The 19,043-nt window shown below is 37.3% G+C and overlaps 1 protein-coding gene across 3 annotated transcripts in view; it reads right to left on the reverse strand.

The window, feature by feature from the left end:
- ATF7IP2 (activating transcription factor 7 interacting protein 2) overlaps window positions 1-19,043 on the reverse strand; it is a 75,712-nt gene that overhangs the window by 36,711 nt on the left and 19,958 nt on the right. For all 3 annotated transcript variants that reach the window (XM_067706652.1, XM_067706653.1, XM_067706654.1), the window contains exon 6: window positions 9,238-9,398. In XM_067706652.1, coding sequence (XP_067562753.1) covers window positions 9,238-9,398 — 161 coding nt within the window. The remainder of the gene's footprint in view (window positions 1-9,237; window positions 9,399-19,043) is intronic.

Here is a 19,043-nt window from a genome sequence, read left to right on the forward strand (position 1 = left end):
GCATTGTCAATGAGCAGTAAACTTTTTTTTAAAATAAATTTATTTATTTTTGGCTGCATTGGGTCTTTGTTGCTGTGCGTGGGCTTTCTCTAGTTGTGGTGAGCGGGGGCTACTCTTCATTGTGGTGTGCAGTCTTCTCATTTCGGTGGCTTCTTCTGTTGCGGAGCACGGGCTCTGGGTTCTAGGCACGTGGGCTTCAGTAGTTGTGGGACACGAGCTTAGATGCTCCGCAGCATGTGGGATCTTCCCAGACCAGGGATTGAACCCGTGTCCGCTGCACTGGCAGGCAGATTCTTAACCACTGCACCACCAGGGAAGTCCCCTTTGAGCAGTAAATTTTGAGAGGAATCTTTTTTCTGAGCAGTTGGTCTCAAACATTCAGTTGAGTAAAATATTCAGTAATTCAAGCCTGGATATGCTGTCAGCCAGGCATTGTTCTTCTACTTATATAGCACAGGCAAAGCAGATTTAGCATAATTCTTAAGGGCCCTAAGATTTTTGGAATGGTAAATGAGTACTGGCTTCAACCTAAAAGTCACCAGCTGCACTAGCCCTCAAAAAGAGAGTCAGCCTGTTCTTTGAAGTTTGAAGCCAGGTATTGACTTCTATGTAGCTATGAAAAGTCCTAGATGGTATCTTCTTGCTATTTAAGGTTGTTTCTTCTACACTGAAAATCTTTTGTTTAATGTAACCACTTTCATTAATTATCTTTGGTAGATCTTCTGAATAGCTTGCTGCAGCTTCTACATCAGTATCTGCTGCGTTACATTGCACTTTTATGTTATAGAGATGGCTTCTTACCTTAAACCTCATGAACCAACCTCTGCAAACTTTTTTTTCTGCAGCTTCCTCCTCATCACTCTAAGCCTTCACAGAATTGAAGAGTTAGAGCCTTGCTCTGGACTAAGCTTTGGCTTAAGGGAATGCTGTGGCTGATTTGACCTTAAACTTTCTCTATATCAATAATAAGGCTATTTCGCTTTCTTATCATTCATGTGTTCTGGAGTAGCACTTTTAATTTCCTTCAAGAACTTTTCCTTTGCATTCACAACTTGGCTAACTATTTGGTGCAAAAGGCCTAGCTTTTGGCCTGTCTCAGCTTTCAACATGCCCTCCTCACTAAGCTTAATTTCTAGCTTTTGACTTAAAGTGAGAGACATGTAGGTCTTCTTTCACTTAAACATTTAGAGACCATTGTAAGGTTATTAACTGGCCTAATTTCAATATTGTTATGTCTCAGGGAGTAGGGAGGCCTGAGGAAAGGAGACAGATGACATCAGTGGAGCAGTCAGAATGCACACATTTATTAAGTTGCTGTCTTATATGGGTGTGGTTTGTGGCAACCCCCAAAAAGTACAATAGTGACATCAAAGATCACTAATCACAGATCACCATGACAAATCATAATGGAAAAGTCTGAAATATTGTGAGGAAAAAAAAATATTGTGAGAATTGCCAAACTGTGACACAAAGTGAGCAAATGCTATTGGAAAAATGGTGCCAACAGAATTGACGCAGGGTTGCCATAAACCTTCAATTTGTAAAAAACCACAATATCTGTGAAGCAAAATAAAGCAAAGCACAAAGAAACAAGGCATGCCTGTATGTGATGCTATAAACATACCAGTGTGGCTAAAGTGAAAAAGGCAGATAATACCAAGTGTTGGCAAGGATATAGAATAAGAAAAACCTCATATACTCTCATTGGGAGTGTAACTTGATAGAACTTCTTTGGTATTTAGTAGTATCTATTAAACCTGAAAATACACATACCCTATGACCTACCAATTCCACTTCCAGTCAAAGGTCCAACAGAAATTTACCTATGTATATTCACCAACAAACACGTAAAGGAATGTTCATAGCAGCACTAATCATAATTTCCCCAATCTGCAAATAACTCAGATGTCCATCAACAGTTGTGAATGGAATAAGCTGTGGTATATTCATATGATGGACATTATATAGCAATGAGAATGATCAAATTATTGTTGCTAAGCAACAGCATGGATGAATCTCTTAACACATAAAGTTGGGCAAAAGAGGCAAGACACCAAAGAGTTCATTGAGTATGATTCCATTTATATAAAGGGGAAAAGTAAACGAAAACAACTTATGGTGTTAGAGGTTAGGATGATGTTTACTGAAGTCAGTGTGGTAGGGGTGGGACTTGTGACTGGCATGAGGCAGAACAGATGCCATTGGTGTTGTTTTTTGATCTGGGTGATAATTACAAAATGTGTTTACTTTTTCAAAATTCACCAAACTATACATTTACTGTTTGTGCAGTTTTCAGTAGGTATTATAGGTCAATTAACTTTATTTTAAAAATTATGTGTCTGTGTATGTATGTATGTAAAGCTGCTAATGCTTATCCTGAGAAATTCATTTATACATCTACACACTAAAGATTGGAATTCCACGAGCATTTAATGATACGTAACTTTCATGAAACTGTTCCACTGACTGCTTCCAATGATGGCTCTTTTTTTAATGAACCGTATCTGGGAGGAAAACTGAGGACACTGATGATTTTCATGGTCTTCTAGATGCACCTATTTTTCTCCTTGTATTCTACCTTGGAGAAAAACTTCTGTGTCTAAAATCAGTAATTAAAATTCTCCAGGTAATGTTATAATGTAGTACATAGTTCAATAATGGGATCTGGAGACAAAACTGTCTAGGTCTAAATCCTGGCTCTGCCATTTACTAGCTCAGTGTTTGGGGGACAGGAAACTTGGTTTCCTGATCTGTTAAAGAGGGATATGTCATAAACGTGAGATTAAATAAGTGTTAATAATGAGTAGGAAGGAGCACATGAAAAACAGTGGAAAATTTCTTATAATACTATGGCTGGTAACTACTTTTTTCTCCTTTGTATCTCTGTAAACATTTCTTCACATGAAATTCAATGCAAGACTTATTTTTCAGACAATATTAATGTTTCATTCCATCAACACTGGTGAAGTGGTCTGTTCTTGGGTGCCTTAGACCTTGATGCTTACTTTTCCTCTTTGGAAAAGCTTGCATATGAAAGCCTTTTCTTTCTATTTAAGCAAGTTCCTTCATCAAATATGTGTTCTGGTCCACAGGCCTTCTCTTCTATGAGCTTCTTCAGCTCAGCTGTTACTGCCTTTCCCATTTTCTTCACATTCTAAAAAGAAAATGCTTAAACTTCTAAATCGAACCATGACTATAGACATAGAAAGTTAGTAGTGGCACTAATTCCTTCAACACTTGGGGTATCAGAAGAAACAATTATAAAGCCTCCTGGATTTCTCTAGAGTTATAATAATGGAGAGAAAATAGATCCAATGAAAAGAGGAGACTGGAAAATTAAAAAAACTGAAACTAAGAACTAAATACCTGAGTTTAACAGCCACTTGGATACAGCTAAAGAGAGAATGAACTAGAAAATTGTAGCAAATATCCAGACAAAAGCATGGAGAACAAAATAGATGGAGTGTACACAGAAGAGTATAATTGGAATACCAGAAGGGAAGAAGAGACAGAATGGTGCAGAAGCAATATCTAAAAAGATAATATCCAAGAATTTTCCAAAGATAATGAAAGATATGAAGTCACAGATTCAAGAAAAACTATGAGCCCCAATTAGGATAAATTAATCCCCCCCCACCGCCAGCATCATAGAATATACTGATGAAAACCAAAAATATATAGACTATCTTGAAAGCAGCTAGACAAATAGACACCATCCTCAAAGAAGGAACAAGAAGATGGATATCTAACTTTTCAACAGAAATTATAGAAGTCAGAAAACAATGTAATGACATCTTGAAAGTGCTAAAAATAACTGCCAACCTATAATTCAATACCTATGTTGAAATATCCTTTAAAAATAAAGACAAGGGCTTCCCTGGTGGCACAGTGGTTGAGAGTCCGCCTGCCGATGCAGGGGACCCGGGTTCGTGTCCCGGTCCGGGAAGATCCCACATGCTGCGGAGCGGCTGGGCCCGTGAGCCATGGCTGCTGAGCCTGTGCGTCCGGAGCCTGTACTCCGCAATGGGAAAGGCCACAACAGTGAGAGGCCCGCGTACAGCGCAAAAAAAAAAATAAAGAAAAAAAATAAATAAAGATAAAATGAAGTTATTTCCAGACAAATAAAAACAAAGTTTATCCTGAGCAGAATTTTTAAAATAAATGATAAATGGAATTATTCAGGCAGATGAAAAATTATCCCAGATGGAAATACAGGAAGAAATAAAGAGCAACAGAAAGGGTAAATACACTTGACCCTTGCACAATGAAGGCATCAGAAAATCCAAGTATAACTTTCGACTCACCCCCAAACTAGTAATAGCCTACTGTTGACTAGAAGGCTTACTGTTAACATAAACAGTCGATTAACACATACTTTGTATGTTATATATATTATATACTGTGTTCTTACAATAAAGGTAGGAAAAAAATTAAGAAATCATAAGGAAAATACAGTTGCAGTAGTGTCCTCTATTTATTGATACTATAAGTTTATGCTGTCTGTTTACAAGATGAATTGTCTGTCAGTACCTATATCAATATTGTCCTAATGATATAAATACCATAGATGTTATATGTATTACAAACATTAGACATCAAAAATGAAATGAAAATGTGAAAAAGAAATTATTTGTTTATAGGTACTATATTTATTGAAAAAAAATCCATGTATACGAGTGGACTCGAGTAGTTCAAACCCTTGTTGTTCAAGAGTCAACAACTGTATTTGGGTAACTCTAAGTGAATGACTGTACAAAGTAATGATATTGTCTTATGAGATTTAAAATAATGTAAAACTTAAATGCATGAAACAAACAATGGGAGGGAGCACTAAATGGAGTTAAAAGTGTTCTAAGGTCAAGCATTGCCTATAAAATGGTAAAAGTAGCAATTCATATTAGACTCTAATGTTAGACTCAAGAATACATATCATGATCTTTAGGATAACTTCAAAAGGTACAATGAAAGATGTATAATTAATGAGGTAATGGGGAATGGGAAAAAGAAATCCAAAAGAAGGCTAAAATAAGTAGAGAAAGAAACAGACACAGATAAGGGAAAAGGACCATAAAATAATGTAACAAATAGAAAACAAGTATTAAGATTATAGTTATGACCCCACATATATCAGTAAGATTACATTAAACATAATCTAAAATTTCCAATTAATAATTATTTTCAAATTGGATTAAAAATACATATTCAGCTTAATAAATAATTATAAAGCTAGCATCCATGTAGCCACTACTCAGATAAATACATTTTAACCTTTTTTTTTTTTTTTGCGGTACGGGGGCCTCTCACTGCTGTGGCCTCTCCCACTGCGGAGCACAGGCTCCGGACGCACAGGCCCAGCGGCCATGGCTCACGGGCCCAGCCGCTCCGCGGCATGTGGGATCTTCCCGGGATCTTCCCAGACTGGGTCACGAACCCGTGTCCCCTGCATCGGCAGGCAGACCCTCAACCACTGTGCCACCAGGGAAGCCCCAGATAAATACATTTTAAATTATCAGCACTTCAGAAACCCACGTGCCTCCATCCTGAATCATAAATCTCCTCCATAAATAGCATTTGTGGTACTAATCCCCTTGTTTTACTCTTTAGATTTACCATCTAGCTTTGAATTCATAAATAATGTACTTTTTGCTGGCTATTTCTGAACTTCATTTGAATGGAATCATACTATTCCTTGTGTCTGCCTTTCAGTAATGTTTTTTGTGGGAGTAACATACTGTTACATGTGACTGTAGTTCCTTCACTTTCATTAATGTACAAAATTCTACCGTATGGACTTACAGCAATTATTTTTCTTTTCAGCTGTAGATGGACTTTTTTTCCTCCTGGTTTTTGGCTATTATGGAAAATGCTGCTAATAAACATTCCTCTAGATATGTCCTATTGCACATGTGAACATGTCTCTAGCTAGGGTATATACCAAGGGATAGGACCGCTAGGTCAAAGGATATTCAGATCTTCACTATTTCTAGATAATGCCAAATTTTTTCTAAAATACTATACCAATTTACTCACCCAACAAAATATTAACTAAAACCAATTCCTTTTATTTCAAAACCTCACCAATACCTGGTATTGTCAGATTTTAAAATGTTTTACTTTTCCTTACCTGATATGAAATGGTATCTCATTGTGGTTTTAATTTGCATTTCCCTGATTACTAGTGAAGATGAGCACCTTTTCATATGTTTATTTGCCATTTGGAATTCCTCTTTTGTGAAGTAGATGTACAAGTCTTTTGCCCATTTTTCTTTTGCATTATCTGGCTTTTACTCATTGATTTGTTGAAGTTCTTTATATATATTCTGGGTACTAGTCCTCTATAGGTTATATGTGCTGCAAGTATCTTCTCCCACTTGATGGCCTGTCTTCTCACTATCTTTATAGTGCCTTTTGAGAAAAGAAGTTTCTAATTTTAATGTGGTAAAATTGATCTTTTTTTTCTTTTATGGTAAGGGTATTTGTGTCTGAAGATATCTTTCCTTATCCGAAGTTCATGAAGACATTTTATGTTACCTTCTAAAAGCTTCATAATTTTCCTTTAGATATTTAGTTCCTTAATTCACTTGAGATTGATGTACAGGGATTGGACTCAGGGATCCAATTTCTTTTATATTTCTCACAATATGAACAGCAATATGAATTTACTAAAGTCAATCATTTCCCAATTGATCTGCCATACAATCTCCAACACAAATCACATAATACATTATAGGTATAGGTTTCCAGACTCTCTGTTACACAGCTCTGTTGTCTAGCACTTGCCAATATCACATTATCCTAATTACTGCAGTTTCATAATGTCCTGACATCTGATGGCAAACTCCTTCCATTCTGTTTCTCTACTTAAAGGGTATCTTGGCCTCTTAACCCATTGCATTTATATATACATTTTCGAATGAAATCAGCTTGTCAAGTTCCATAAAATTACACACTGGGAAACTGACTGAAACTGTCCTCTATAAACTAATTTGAACAAAAGTAAAAGCATTTTTAATACTGTATTGTCCAAACCATAAACATAGTACGTTTCTCCAATGAATTCTTCTTCAATATCTCAAAGTTTCGAAATTTTCTTCAGTTATTACATGCCTCGTTAATTGTATTTCTAGGTACTTGATACATTTAATACTATAATATGTTTAAAAAATTTTCATTTCCGAATTTTTTATATCTTATAGGAATACAATTGATTTCTTATATGTTTGAGTTTAGCAATCTTGCTAAACTCTTATTAATCCTAATAATTTATCTATAAATTCCTTTGGATTTCCTACATATATACCCCCAATCATCTAGGAATAGTAATAATATTTATTGTTTCTTCTTTTTGAATCTTTTACATTTTTCTTTCTTTTGTTTTTCTGATTTTTGCATTAGCTAAGATATCCAGTATAACCTTAAAGTGGTAACAGCAGGCATCCTTCTATTTTTATCTCAAAGGGAATATTTCCAATATTTCACTATCAGATTTTAGGGTTTTTATAGATACTCTTTATCAAATTAAGGAAGGTACCTCCTATCCCAAGTTTGCCAAGAATTTTTTTTTAATCATAAACATGTATTTTATAAAATTCTACATCTATTTTGAGCTGATGATGACTCTTCTCCTGGCACATTATGTAAGTTGACTTGCTATTGTTAAACCAATGTTGCAGCATTCCTGGAACAAACTCAACTTTTATAGACTGTTGAATTTGGTTTACTAGTTTCTGTTTAGGATATCTGCATCTATTTTGTGGGTAAAAGTAAACTGTGATTTTCCATTTCTGTAAAATTTTTAAATTGATTTTATTATCAGAGTATCAGAGTTATACCAAATTTTAGCATCTAGTCTCATAAAATGAAAAATATTCCCTCTTTTTTTATTCTTTGGGATAGTTTGTTTAAAAATGGTATTGTTTCTTTCTTAAATGTTTTATAAAATTCACCACTGAACCTACCCATCAGGGTCAAGTTACACAATTGTTACACCTATTCTCACACTCACCATGGGCTGAAACAGTTTCATAAATTGCACATTCTTCCTTCATTATAGAGCATGAGGTGAATTGTTCATATCATGGGTATAAGCCACTGATAAAGTTAACATATCAGTCTATAAAATGTTACTTTAACAGCGCTTTCACTTCCATCAACAGCATTTTTCTTTTTTGTCACCTTATGAGTTTCAGCACAGGCATCAAGTAAGTGGTAACAACAAACACTCACTGAAATGTGACTCTTTCCTTTGTCAACTAAATAAGTGCCTTCTTCACAGCAGCTTCCTGGCTCAAAACTAAAATGCAGGCCTCAATATCATGGAATATTAGGGTTTCTTCTGAAGAGCCAGAACTGCATGTGAATTCCCAAATACCAAGAATCTCCTGTAAATGGTGTCGATCTGTAATGCTTCTCTTTCATTTTATAGCATCCTTGAGTATGCATAGTTATTTGGGGGAAAGAGTGGTGTTCTCCAAACAATGGCCATCATTTAATTCACTTATTTTTAGTTATAAATTTTCCTCTTTTTAAAAGCTGACATATAATTTAACATATAAAAGCAAAACCATAGGACATTTTAGGGAGTGAAATGTTAACAATAAATAATATTATAAAGCTCCAAAACTGTTGAGAATCACCAGTCAAGAGAATTCATTAAAATGTCCCCATCCCCCTATCCTTGAACATCAATCCAGGCCAGGATCACCAATCAAGGGTCTTTGTTAAACTAAACTATTTCTTCCCTATCAGCCCCAAATCTTCTATTAGACTAGATTGGAGATTAGGTGTCTCAGCTGCTTTGTGATCAATCAGACAAATAAGTTAACCTATTCACTATAGTTTGAAGTTATCATGATACTACTTTCCACATTCAGGGAACTAATTTTAGACACTTTTCTCCTAGTCTTACTCCTCTGTGTAATTCTTTAAAACCACTGTTTCATAGGGCCTTGATTCTTCCATGTGTAGAAGTGGAAACTACTGGAGTGATCCAGTTGATCACTCCAGTTGCCATACCAAAGATGGAAAGCATCACAATGAAAAACCTGATCACCTAACCAATTCAAAAGTTTATTTAGTACAGTTAAAACAACAATAAAAGCTTTTGAGAACCAATTTCTTCATAATGGACAAAAATAGCATTCATATAAATATGAAGCTTTAAGGTATTTTATGCTTGAGTATATGTGTTTACAAACATATTTAGATAAGTTTATGCATTTTTATAGAAATGCCTACCTTTCAGAAACAGCCTCATTATGTTCCCATGACAAATTAATCTTTTCACTTGCTTTTTCTGAAGGGTTAGAAGGTTCAGAGTTCACAGAAGTTTTTCTTTCCTGTGGACTATTAACTGACTCTGGATTCTTATCCAAATTCATAGTCTCTGAATTTGCAACCTGTTAGTTGGGTGAGGAAAAAGCAGTTGAGGGGAGGGTTACCAATTGTGCTCTTCCAACAAAATTGATGATAGGTTAAAATTCCACTTGGAAAGTGTTCTCAAAATATTCTTGCATACACACAGTAAAACATATATTAAATTATATGTATATCAATGGCTGATGACCATGATTGCAGTTACTCTGCCAAAATGAATTTTAAAAAATACTTCAAAAGAAATAAAAATAATGACAGCACAAATCAACTTCCTAGCTTGAACGGAAAGAAGGAGAAACAAATACCTAAGTACTTAGACAACATTTTATTCCTATTATACTAAACTTTAGGAATAAACATTAGACTTCAACAAGGAAACTTTTACTTTTGTTATACTTCTAATAAGAGTGAAGACCAGAAATAAATCAATTTTCCAAGTTGCTCTTCTAGTTGATGAGTTTTGGATAGGCTAAGAATTTCCCCAATCAAATCCTGGTTCCTTTTTGCTAAAGTTTCTCCTTCAATTTATCTTTTCTCTCTCACATTTTACTGTAAGAAGCAAGAAACCAAGCCAAACCTTCAACATTTTGCTCAAAAATCTCATCAGCCTAATAAACACTCAAGTTTATCATTTACAAATTCTGCTTTCCATATCACTGTAGGTAACATTTCAGCTAAGCTTCCTGCCACTATGTAACAAGAACCCCATCCCCTCCCCAATTTCCAATAACATGTTCCTCTTTTGAGTCCTCACCAACAGTGCTTTTAAATATCCGTATTACTGCCAACAGTTTATGAAGATTTAGGTATTCTCTTAGACTATACAGGGTTTCTCTACAATGTTCCTCATTTCCTCCTGAGCCCTCACTTGCAGACTTTATCATCTATATTTCTATAATACTAAGAGTCTGATCAAGGCAATCCAGGCTTTTGAAAAATCATGCGCCTTAATATTCTTCCAGCCTCTACCATTCCAAATCCACTTCCACATTTTTAGGTATCGGTTACAACAGCATGCCATACTTCCTGGTACCACATTCTATATTAGTTTTCTGAGGCTGCGATAACAAATTACCACAAACTGGGTGGTTTAAAACAACAGAAATTTATTCCGTCACACTTCTGAAGGCCAGAAGTTTGAAATCAGTTTCATTAAGATCAAGTTGTTAGCTGGCTGCATCCCTTCTGGAGGCTTCAGGGGAAAAATCTGTTTCCTTTTTTCCAGCTTCTAGAAGCTGCCAGCATTCCTTGGCTTGTACCCCTTGCCTCCATCTTCAGTGCAATCATCCAGCCTCTGCTTTCATTGTCCCATTTCCATCTTGTCTTTAACCTTCTTGACTCCTTTTTATAAGGACCCTTGTGATTTTATTGAGCCCACCAGGATAATCTTCCCATCTATAAGCTTCTTTTAGCATATTAAGTAACATACTCACAGGTTCCAGGGATTAGGTCGTGGACATCCTTTAAGGGCCATGATTCACCACTATCAACCATCTTGACACAATTAGCATAGAAGTGACATTTATAGAATATTATACCGAATATTCTTTTCAAGTATACATGAAACATTCAACAAGGGAAAGCATATCTTGGGCTATAAAATAAGTGTCAGTAACTCTCAATGTTGCAATTTTACACAGTATGTTCTCTGACCAAAATGAAATTAGATATCTATAAAAATAAGATACCTAGAAATGTGTGGAAATTAAACATATCCTTCTAAATAACCCATGGGTCAAAGAACAATACCATAAGGGAAACTGGAAATTATTTTCAACTGATGGAAAACAAAAATACAATATAATACAGATTATATTATACTCTCTACACTGAAAAGTACATAATATAAGCATTAAGAAGATGCTTAGACGGTGCTTAGAAAGAGCAGTGCTTAGAAGAAAATTTATAGCTTTAAATGTTTTCTAGTAGAAAAGGTTAAAAATTAATGCTCTTTGTCTCTTAAGAAGCTGGAAAAAGAAGAACAAATTATATCCAAAGTAAGACTGATCAAGAAAAAAAGGAGCCACTTCAGTTTTAATCAGAAACTGGCTGAGGTTGAGTCCAGATCCTAAGCATTTTAAAGCCTAGTTATTCAGAAGCCAAATACACCAGAAATACATCTACACGTGGAACAACTCCTACAGAACACCTACTGAACACTGGCAGACCTCAGACCTCCCAAAAGGCAAGAAACCCCCCCCCCAAGTACCTGGGTAAGGCAAAAGAAAAAAGAATAAACAGAGAAAAAAGGATAGGGACTGGACCTGCACCAGTGGGAGGGAGCTGTGAAGGAGGAAAGGTTTCCACACACTAGGAAGCCCCTTCACGGGCGGAGACTACGGGTGGCGCAGGGGGAAAGCTTCGGAGCCGCGGAGGAGAGCACAGCAACAGGGGTGCGGGGGGCAAAGCGGAGAGATTCCCACACAGAGGATCGGGGCCGACCAGCACTCACCAGCCCTAGAGGCTTGTCTGCTCACCCGCCGGGGCGGGCGGGGCTGGGAGTTGAGGCTCAGGATTTGGTTGGAGCGCCGGGAGAGGGCTGGGGTTTGCAGCGTCAACACAGCCTGCAGGGGGTTAGTGCACCACGGCTAGCCGGGAGGGAGTCCGGGGAAAAGTCTGGACCTGCCGAAGAGGCAAGAGACTTTTTCTTCCCTCTTTGTTTCCTGGTACACGAGGAGAGGGGATCAAGAGCGCTGTTTAAAGGAGCTCCAGAGACTGGCACGAACAGCAGCTAAAAGCACGGACCCCAGAGACGGGCATGAGACGCTAAGGCCGCTGCTACCGCCACCAAGAAGCCTGTGTGCAAGCACAGGTTACTATCCACACCCCCCTTCCGGGGAGCCTGTGCAGCCTGCCACTGCCAGGGTCCCGTGATCCAGGGACAACTCCCCCGGGAGAACGCACGGCGCACCCCAGGTTGGTGCAACGTCACGGCGGCCTCTGCCGCCAGAGGCTGGCCCCACATCCACACCCCTCACTCCCCGCAGCCTGAGTGAGCCAGAGCCCCCGAATCAGCTGCTCGTTTAACCCCGTCCTGCCTCAGCGAAGAACAGACGCCCTCCAGCGACCTACACACAGAGGCGGGGTCAAATCCAAAGCTGAGCCCCGGGAAATGTGCAAACGAAGAGAAAGGGAAATCTCTCCCAGAAGCCTCAGAAGCAGCGGATTAAAGCTCCACAATCAACTTGATGTACTCTGCATCTGTGGAATACATGAATAGACAACAAATCATCCCAAATTGAGGAGGTGGACTTTGAGAGCAAGATTTATGATTTTTTCCCCTTTTCCTCTTTTTGTGAGTGTGTATGTGTATGCTTCTGTGTGAGATTTTGTCTGTATAGCTTTGCTTCCACCATTTGTCCTAGGGTTCTATCCATCCGTCTTTTTTTTTTTTAATTTTTTTCTCTTAATAATTATTTTTTATTTTAATAACTTTATTATATTTTATCTTACTTTATGTTGCTTTATCTTCTTTCCTTTTTTCCTTCCTTCCCTCCTTCCTTCCTTCCTCCCTCCCTCCCTCCTTTCTTTCTTTCTACTTCTACTAATTCTTTCTTTCTACTTTTTCTCCCTTTTATTCTGAGTCGTGTGGATGAAAGGTTCTTGGTGCTGCAGCCAGGAGTCAGTGCTGTGCCTCTGAGGTGGGAGAGCCAACTTCAGGACACTGGTCCACAAGAGACCTCCCAGCTCCACATACTATCAAACGGCAAAAATCTACCAGAGATCTCCATCTCAACACCAGCACCCAGCTTCACTCAATCACCAGCAAGCTACAGTGCTGTACATCCTATGCCAAACAACTAGCAAGACAGGAACACAACCCCACCCATTAGCAGAGAGGCTGCCTAAAATCATAAGTCCACAGACACCCCAAAACACACCACCAGACATGGACCTGCCCACCAGAAAGACAAGATCCAGCCTCATCCACCAGAACACAGGCACTAGTCCCCTCCACCAGGAAGCTGACATAACCCACTGAACCAACCTTAGCCACTGGGGACAGACACCAAAAACAATGGGAACTACGAACCTGCAGCCTGCAAAACAGAGACGCCAAACACAGTAAGATAAGCAAAATGAGAAGACAGAAAAACACACAGAAGATGAAGGAGCAAGATAAAAACCCACCAGACCTAACAAATGAAGAGGAAATAGGCAGTCTACCAGAAAAAGAATTCAGAATACTGATAGTAAAGATGATCCCCAATCTTGGAAATAGAATGGACAAAATGCAAGAAACATTTAACAGGGACCTAGAAGAACTAAAGATGAAACAAACAACAATGAACAACACATTAAATGAAATGAAAAATACTCTAGATGGGATCAATAGCAGAATAACTGAGGCAGAAGAACGGATAAGTGACCTGGAAGATAAAACAGTGGAAATAACTACTGCAGAGCAGAATAAAGAAAAAAGAATGAAAAGAACTGAGGACAGTCTCAGAGACCTCTGGGATAACATTAAACACACCAACATTCGAATTATAGGGGTTCCAGAAGAAGAAGAGAAAAAGAAAGGGACTGAGAAAATATTTGAAGAGATTATAGTTGAAAACTTCCCTAATATGGGAAAGGAAATAGTTAATCAAGTCCGGGAAGCACAGAGAGTCCCATACAGGATAAATCCAAGGAGAAATACGCCAAGACACATATTTATCAAACTGTCAAAAATTAAATACAAAGAAAACATATTAAAAGCAGCCAGGGAAAAACAACAAATAACACACAAGGGAATCCCCATAAGGTTAACAGCTGATCTTTCAGCAGAAACTCTGCAAGCCAGAAGGGACTGGCAGGACATATTTAAAGTGATGAAGGAGAGAAACCTACAACCAAGATTACTCTACCCAGCAAGGATCTCATTCAGATTTGATGGAGAAATTAAAACCTTTACAGACAAGGAAAAGCTGAGAGAGTTCAGCACCACCAAACCAGCTTTACAACAACTGCTAAAGGAACTTCTCTGGGCAAGAAACATGAGAGAAGGAAAAGACCTTCAATAACGAACCCAAAACAATTAAGAAAATGGGAATAGGAACATACATATCGATAATTACCTTAAATGTAAATGGACTAAATGCTCCCACCAAAAGACACAGGTTGGCTGAATGGATACAAAAACAAGACCCATATATTTGCTGTCTACAAGAGACCCACTTCAGACCTAGAGACACATACAGACTGAAAGTAAGGGGATGGAAAAAGATATTTCATGCAAATGGAAACCAAAAGAAAGCTGGAGTAGCAATTCTCATATCACACAAAATAGACTTTAAAATAAAGACTATTAGAAGAAACAAAGAAGGACACTACATAATGATCAAGGGATTGATCCAAGAAGAAGATATAACAATTGTAAATATTTATGCACCCAACATAGGAGCACCTCAATACATAAGGCAAATACTAACAGCCATAAAAGGGGAAATCGACAGTAACACATTCATAGTAGGGGATTTTAACACCCCACTTTCACCAATGGACAGATCATCCAAAATGAAAATAAATAAGGAAACACAAGCTTTAAATGATACATTAAACAAGATGGACTTAATTAATATTTATAGGACATTCCATCCAAAAACAATAGAATACATATTTTTCTCAAGTGCTCATGGAACAATCTCCAGGATAGATCATATCTTGGGTCACAAGTCAAGTCTTGGTAAATTTAAGAAAATTGAAAGTGTTTCAAGTATCTTTTCCCACCACAATGCTATGAGACTAGATATCAATTACAGGAAAAGATCTGTAAAAAATACAAACACATGGAGGCTAAACAATACACTACTTAATAACGAAGTGATCACTGAAGAAATCAAAGAGGAAATAAAAAATTACCTAGAAACAAATGACAATGGAGACACGACGACCCAAAATCTATGGGATGCAGCAAAAGCAGTTCTAAGAGGGAAGATTATAGCAATACAATCCTACCTTAAGAAACAGGAAACATCTCAAATAAACAACCTAACCTTGCACCTAAAGCAATTAGAGAAAGAAGAACAAAAAAACTCCAAAGTTAGCAGAATGAAAGAAATCATTAAAATCAGATCAGAAATAAATGAAAAAGAAATGAAGGAAACGATAGCAAAGATCAATAAAACTAAAAGCTGGTTCTTTGAGAAGATAAACAAAATTGATAAACCATTAGCCAGACTCATCAAGAAAAAGATGGAGAAGACTCAAATCAATAGAATTAGAAATGAAAAAGGAGAAGTAACAACTGACACTGCAGAAATAAAAAAGACCATGAAAGATTACTACAAGCAACTTTATGCCAATAAAAGGGACAACCTGGAAGAAATGGACAAATACCTAGTAATGCACAACCTGCCAAGACTGAATCAGGAAGAAATAGAAAATATGAACAGACCAATCACAAGCACTGAAATTGAAACTGTGATTAAAAATCTTCCAACAAACAAAGCCCAGGACCAGATGGCTTCACAGGCGAATTCTATCAAACATTTAGAGAAGAGCTAACACCTATCCTTCTCAAACTCTTCCAAAATATAGCAGAGGGAGGAACACTCCCAAACTCATTCTACGAGGCCACCATCACCTTGATACCAAAACCAGACAAGGATGTAACAAAGAAAGAAAACTACAGGCCAATACCACTGATGAACATAGATGCAAAAATCCTCAACAAAATACTAGCAAACAGAATCCAACAGCACATTAAAAGGATAATACACCATGATCAAGTGGGGTTTACTCCAGGAATGCAAGGATTCTTCAATATACGCAAATCAATCAATGTGATAAACCATATTAACAAAATGAAGGAGTAAAACTATATGATCATCTCAATAGATGCAGAGAAAGCGTTCAACAAAATTCAACACCGATTTATGATAAAAACCCTGCAGCAAGTAGGCATAGAGGGAACTTTCCTCAACTTAATAAAGGCCACATATGACAAACCCACAGCCAACATCGTCCTCAATGGTGAAAAACTGAAAGCATTTCCACTAAGATCAGGAACAAGACAAGGTTGCCCACTCTCACCAATCTTATTCAACATAGTTTTGGAAGTTTTAGCCACAGCAATCAGAGAAGAAAAGGAAATAAAAGGAATCCAAATCGGAAAAGAAGAAGTGAAGCTGTAACTGTTTGCAGATGACATGATACTATACATAGAAAATCCTAAAGATGCTACCAGAAAACTACTAGAGCTAATCAATGAATCTGGTAAAGTAGCAGGATACAAAATTAATACACAGAAATCTCTGGCATTCCTATACACTAATGATGAAAAATCTGAAAGTGAAATCAATAAAACACTCCCATTTACCACTGCAACAAAAAGAATAAAATATCTAGGAATAAACCTACCTAAGGAGACAAAAGACCTGTATGCAGAAAATTATAAGACACTGATGAAAGAAATTAAAGATGATACAAATAGATGGAGAGATATACCATGTTCTTGGATTGGAAGAATCAACATTGTGAAAATGACTCTACTACCCAAAGCAATCTACAGATTCAATGTAATCCCTATCAAACTACCAATGGCATTTTTCATAGAACTAGAACAAAAAATTTCACAATTTGTATGGAAACACAAAAGACCCCGAATAGCCAAAGCAATCTTGAGAACGAAAAACGGAGCTGGCAGAATCAGGCTCCCTGACTTCAGACTATACTACAAAGCTACAGTAATCAAGACAGTATGGTACTGGCACAAAAACAGAAAGATAGATCAATGGAACAGGATAGAAAGCCCAGAGATAAACTCACCCACATATGGTCACCTTATCTTTGATAAAGGAGGCAGGAATGTACAGTGGAGAGAGGACAGCCTCTTCCATAAGTGGTGGTGGGAAAACTGGACAGGTACATATAAAAGTATGAGATTAGATCACTCCCTAACACCATACACAAAAATAAGCTCAAAATGGATTAAAGACCTAAATGTAAGGCCAGAAAGTATCAAACTCTTAGAGGAAAGCATAGGCAGAACACTCTATGACATACATCACAGCAAGATCCTTTCTGCCCCACCTCCCAGAGAAATGGAAATAAAAACAAAAATAAACAAATGGGACCTGATGAAACTTCAAAGCTTTTGCACAGCAAAGGAAACCATAAACAAGACCAAAAGACAACCCTCAGAATGGGAGAAAATATTTGCAAATGAAGCAATTGACAAAGGATTAATCTCCAAAATTTATAAGCAGCTCATGCAGCTCAATAACAAAAAAACAAACAACCCAATCCAAAAATGGGTAGAAGACCTAAATAGACATTTCTCCAAAGAAGATATACAGACTGCCAACAAACAGATGAAAGCATGCTCAACTTCATTAATCATTAGAGAAATGTAAATCAAAACTACAATGAGATATCATCTCACACCAGTCAGAATGGCCATCATCAAGATATCTAGAAACAATAAATGCTGGAGAGGGTGTGGAGAAAAGGGAACACTCTTGCACTGCTGGTGGGAATGTAAATTGGTACAGCCACTGTGGAGAACAGTATGGAGGTTCCTTAAAAAACTACAAATAGAACTACCATATGACCCAGCAATCCCACTACTGGGCATATACCCTGAGAAAACCATAGTTCAAAAAGAGTCATGTACCAAAATGTTCATTGTAGCTCTATTTACAATAGCCCGGAGATGGAAATAACCTAAGTGTCCATCATCGGATGAATGGATAAAGAAGATATGGCACATATATACAATGGAATATTACTCAGCCATAAAAAGAAACGAAATTGAGCTATTTGTAATGAGGTGGATAGACCTAGAGTCTGTCATACAGAGTGAAGTAAGTCAGAAAGAGAAAGACAAATACCGTATGCTAACACATATATATGGAATTTACGAAAAAAAAATGTCATGAAGAACCTAGGGGTAAGACAGGAATAAAGACACAGACCTACTAGAGAATGAACTTGAGGATATGGGGAGGGGGAAGGGTAAGCTGTGACAAAGCATGAGAGAGGCATGGACATATATACACTATCAAACGTAAGGTAGATAGCTAGTGGGAAGCAGCCGCATAGCACAGGGAGATCAGCTTGGTGCTTTGTGACCGCCTGGAGGGGTGGGATAGGGAGGGTGGGAGGGAGGAAGACGCAAAAGGGAATAGATATGGGAACATATGTATATGTATAACTGATTCACTTTGTTATAAAGCAGAAACTAACACACCATTGTAAAGCAATTATACTCCAATAAAGATGTAAAAAAGAAAGAAAGAAAGAAAAAAAGGAAATACAGATTATACTAGTATCAGAAATGAAATAGAGTATATCACTACAGATCTACAAAGGTTAAAAGTACAAGGGAATTTTATCAATAACTTTATGCCAACAAAATCATCAACTTAGATGAAATGGACAAATTCCTTGCTAAGATAACTTACAAAACTAATATACAAAATGAAATAGGAAAATCTGAATTACTTTATACCTATGAAAGAATTACATTTTCAGGAAAAAGTCTTCCTACAAAGAAAGGTCCTTGCCCAGATTTCAGAGGTGGATTCTATCAAACATTTAAGGAAGTGATAAAAATCTTGCACAAACTTTCAGAAAACAGGGAAGGAAATGCTTCCCAATTGATTTATTGAGGCTAGCGCAAATATGATACTACAGGGAATAAAGACATAAGAAAAAATGCAGTGAATGTATACTTATGA

This window comes from Pseudorca crassidens, chromosome 15, assembly GCF_039906515.1.
Source record: "Pseudorca crassidens isolate mPseCra1 chromosome 15, mPseCra1.hap1, whole genome shotgun sequence".
Taxonomy (NCBI): Eukaryota; Metazoa; Chordata; class Mammalia; order Artiodactyla; family Delphinidae; genus Pseudorca; species Pseudorca crassidens.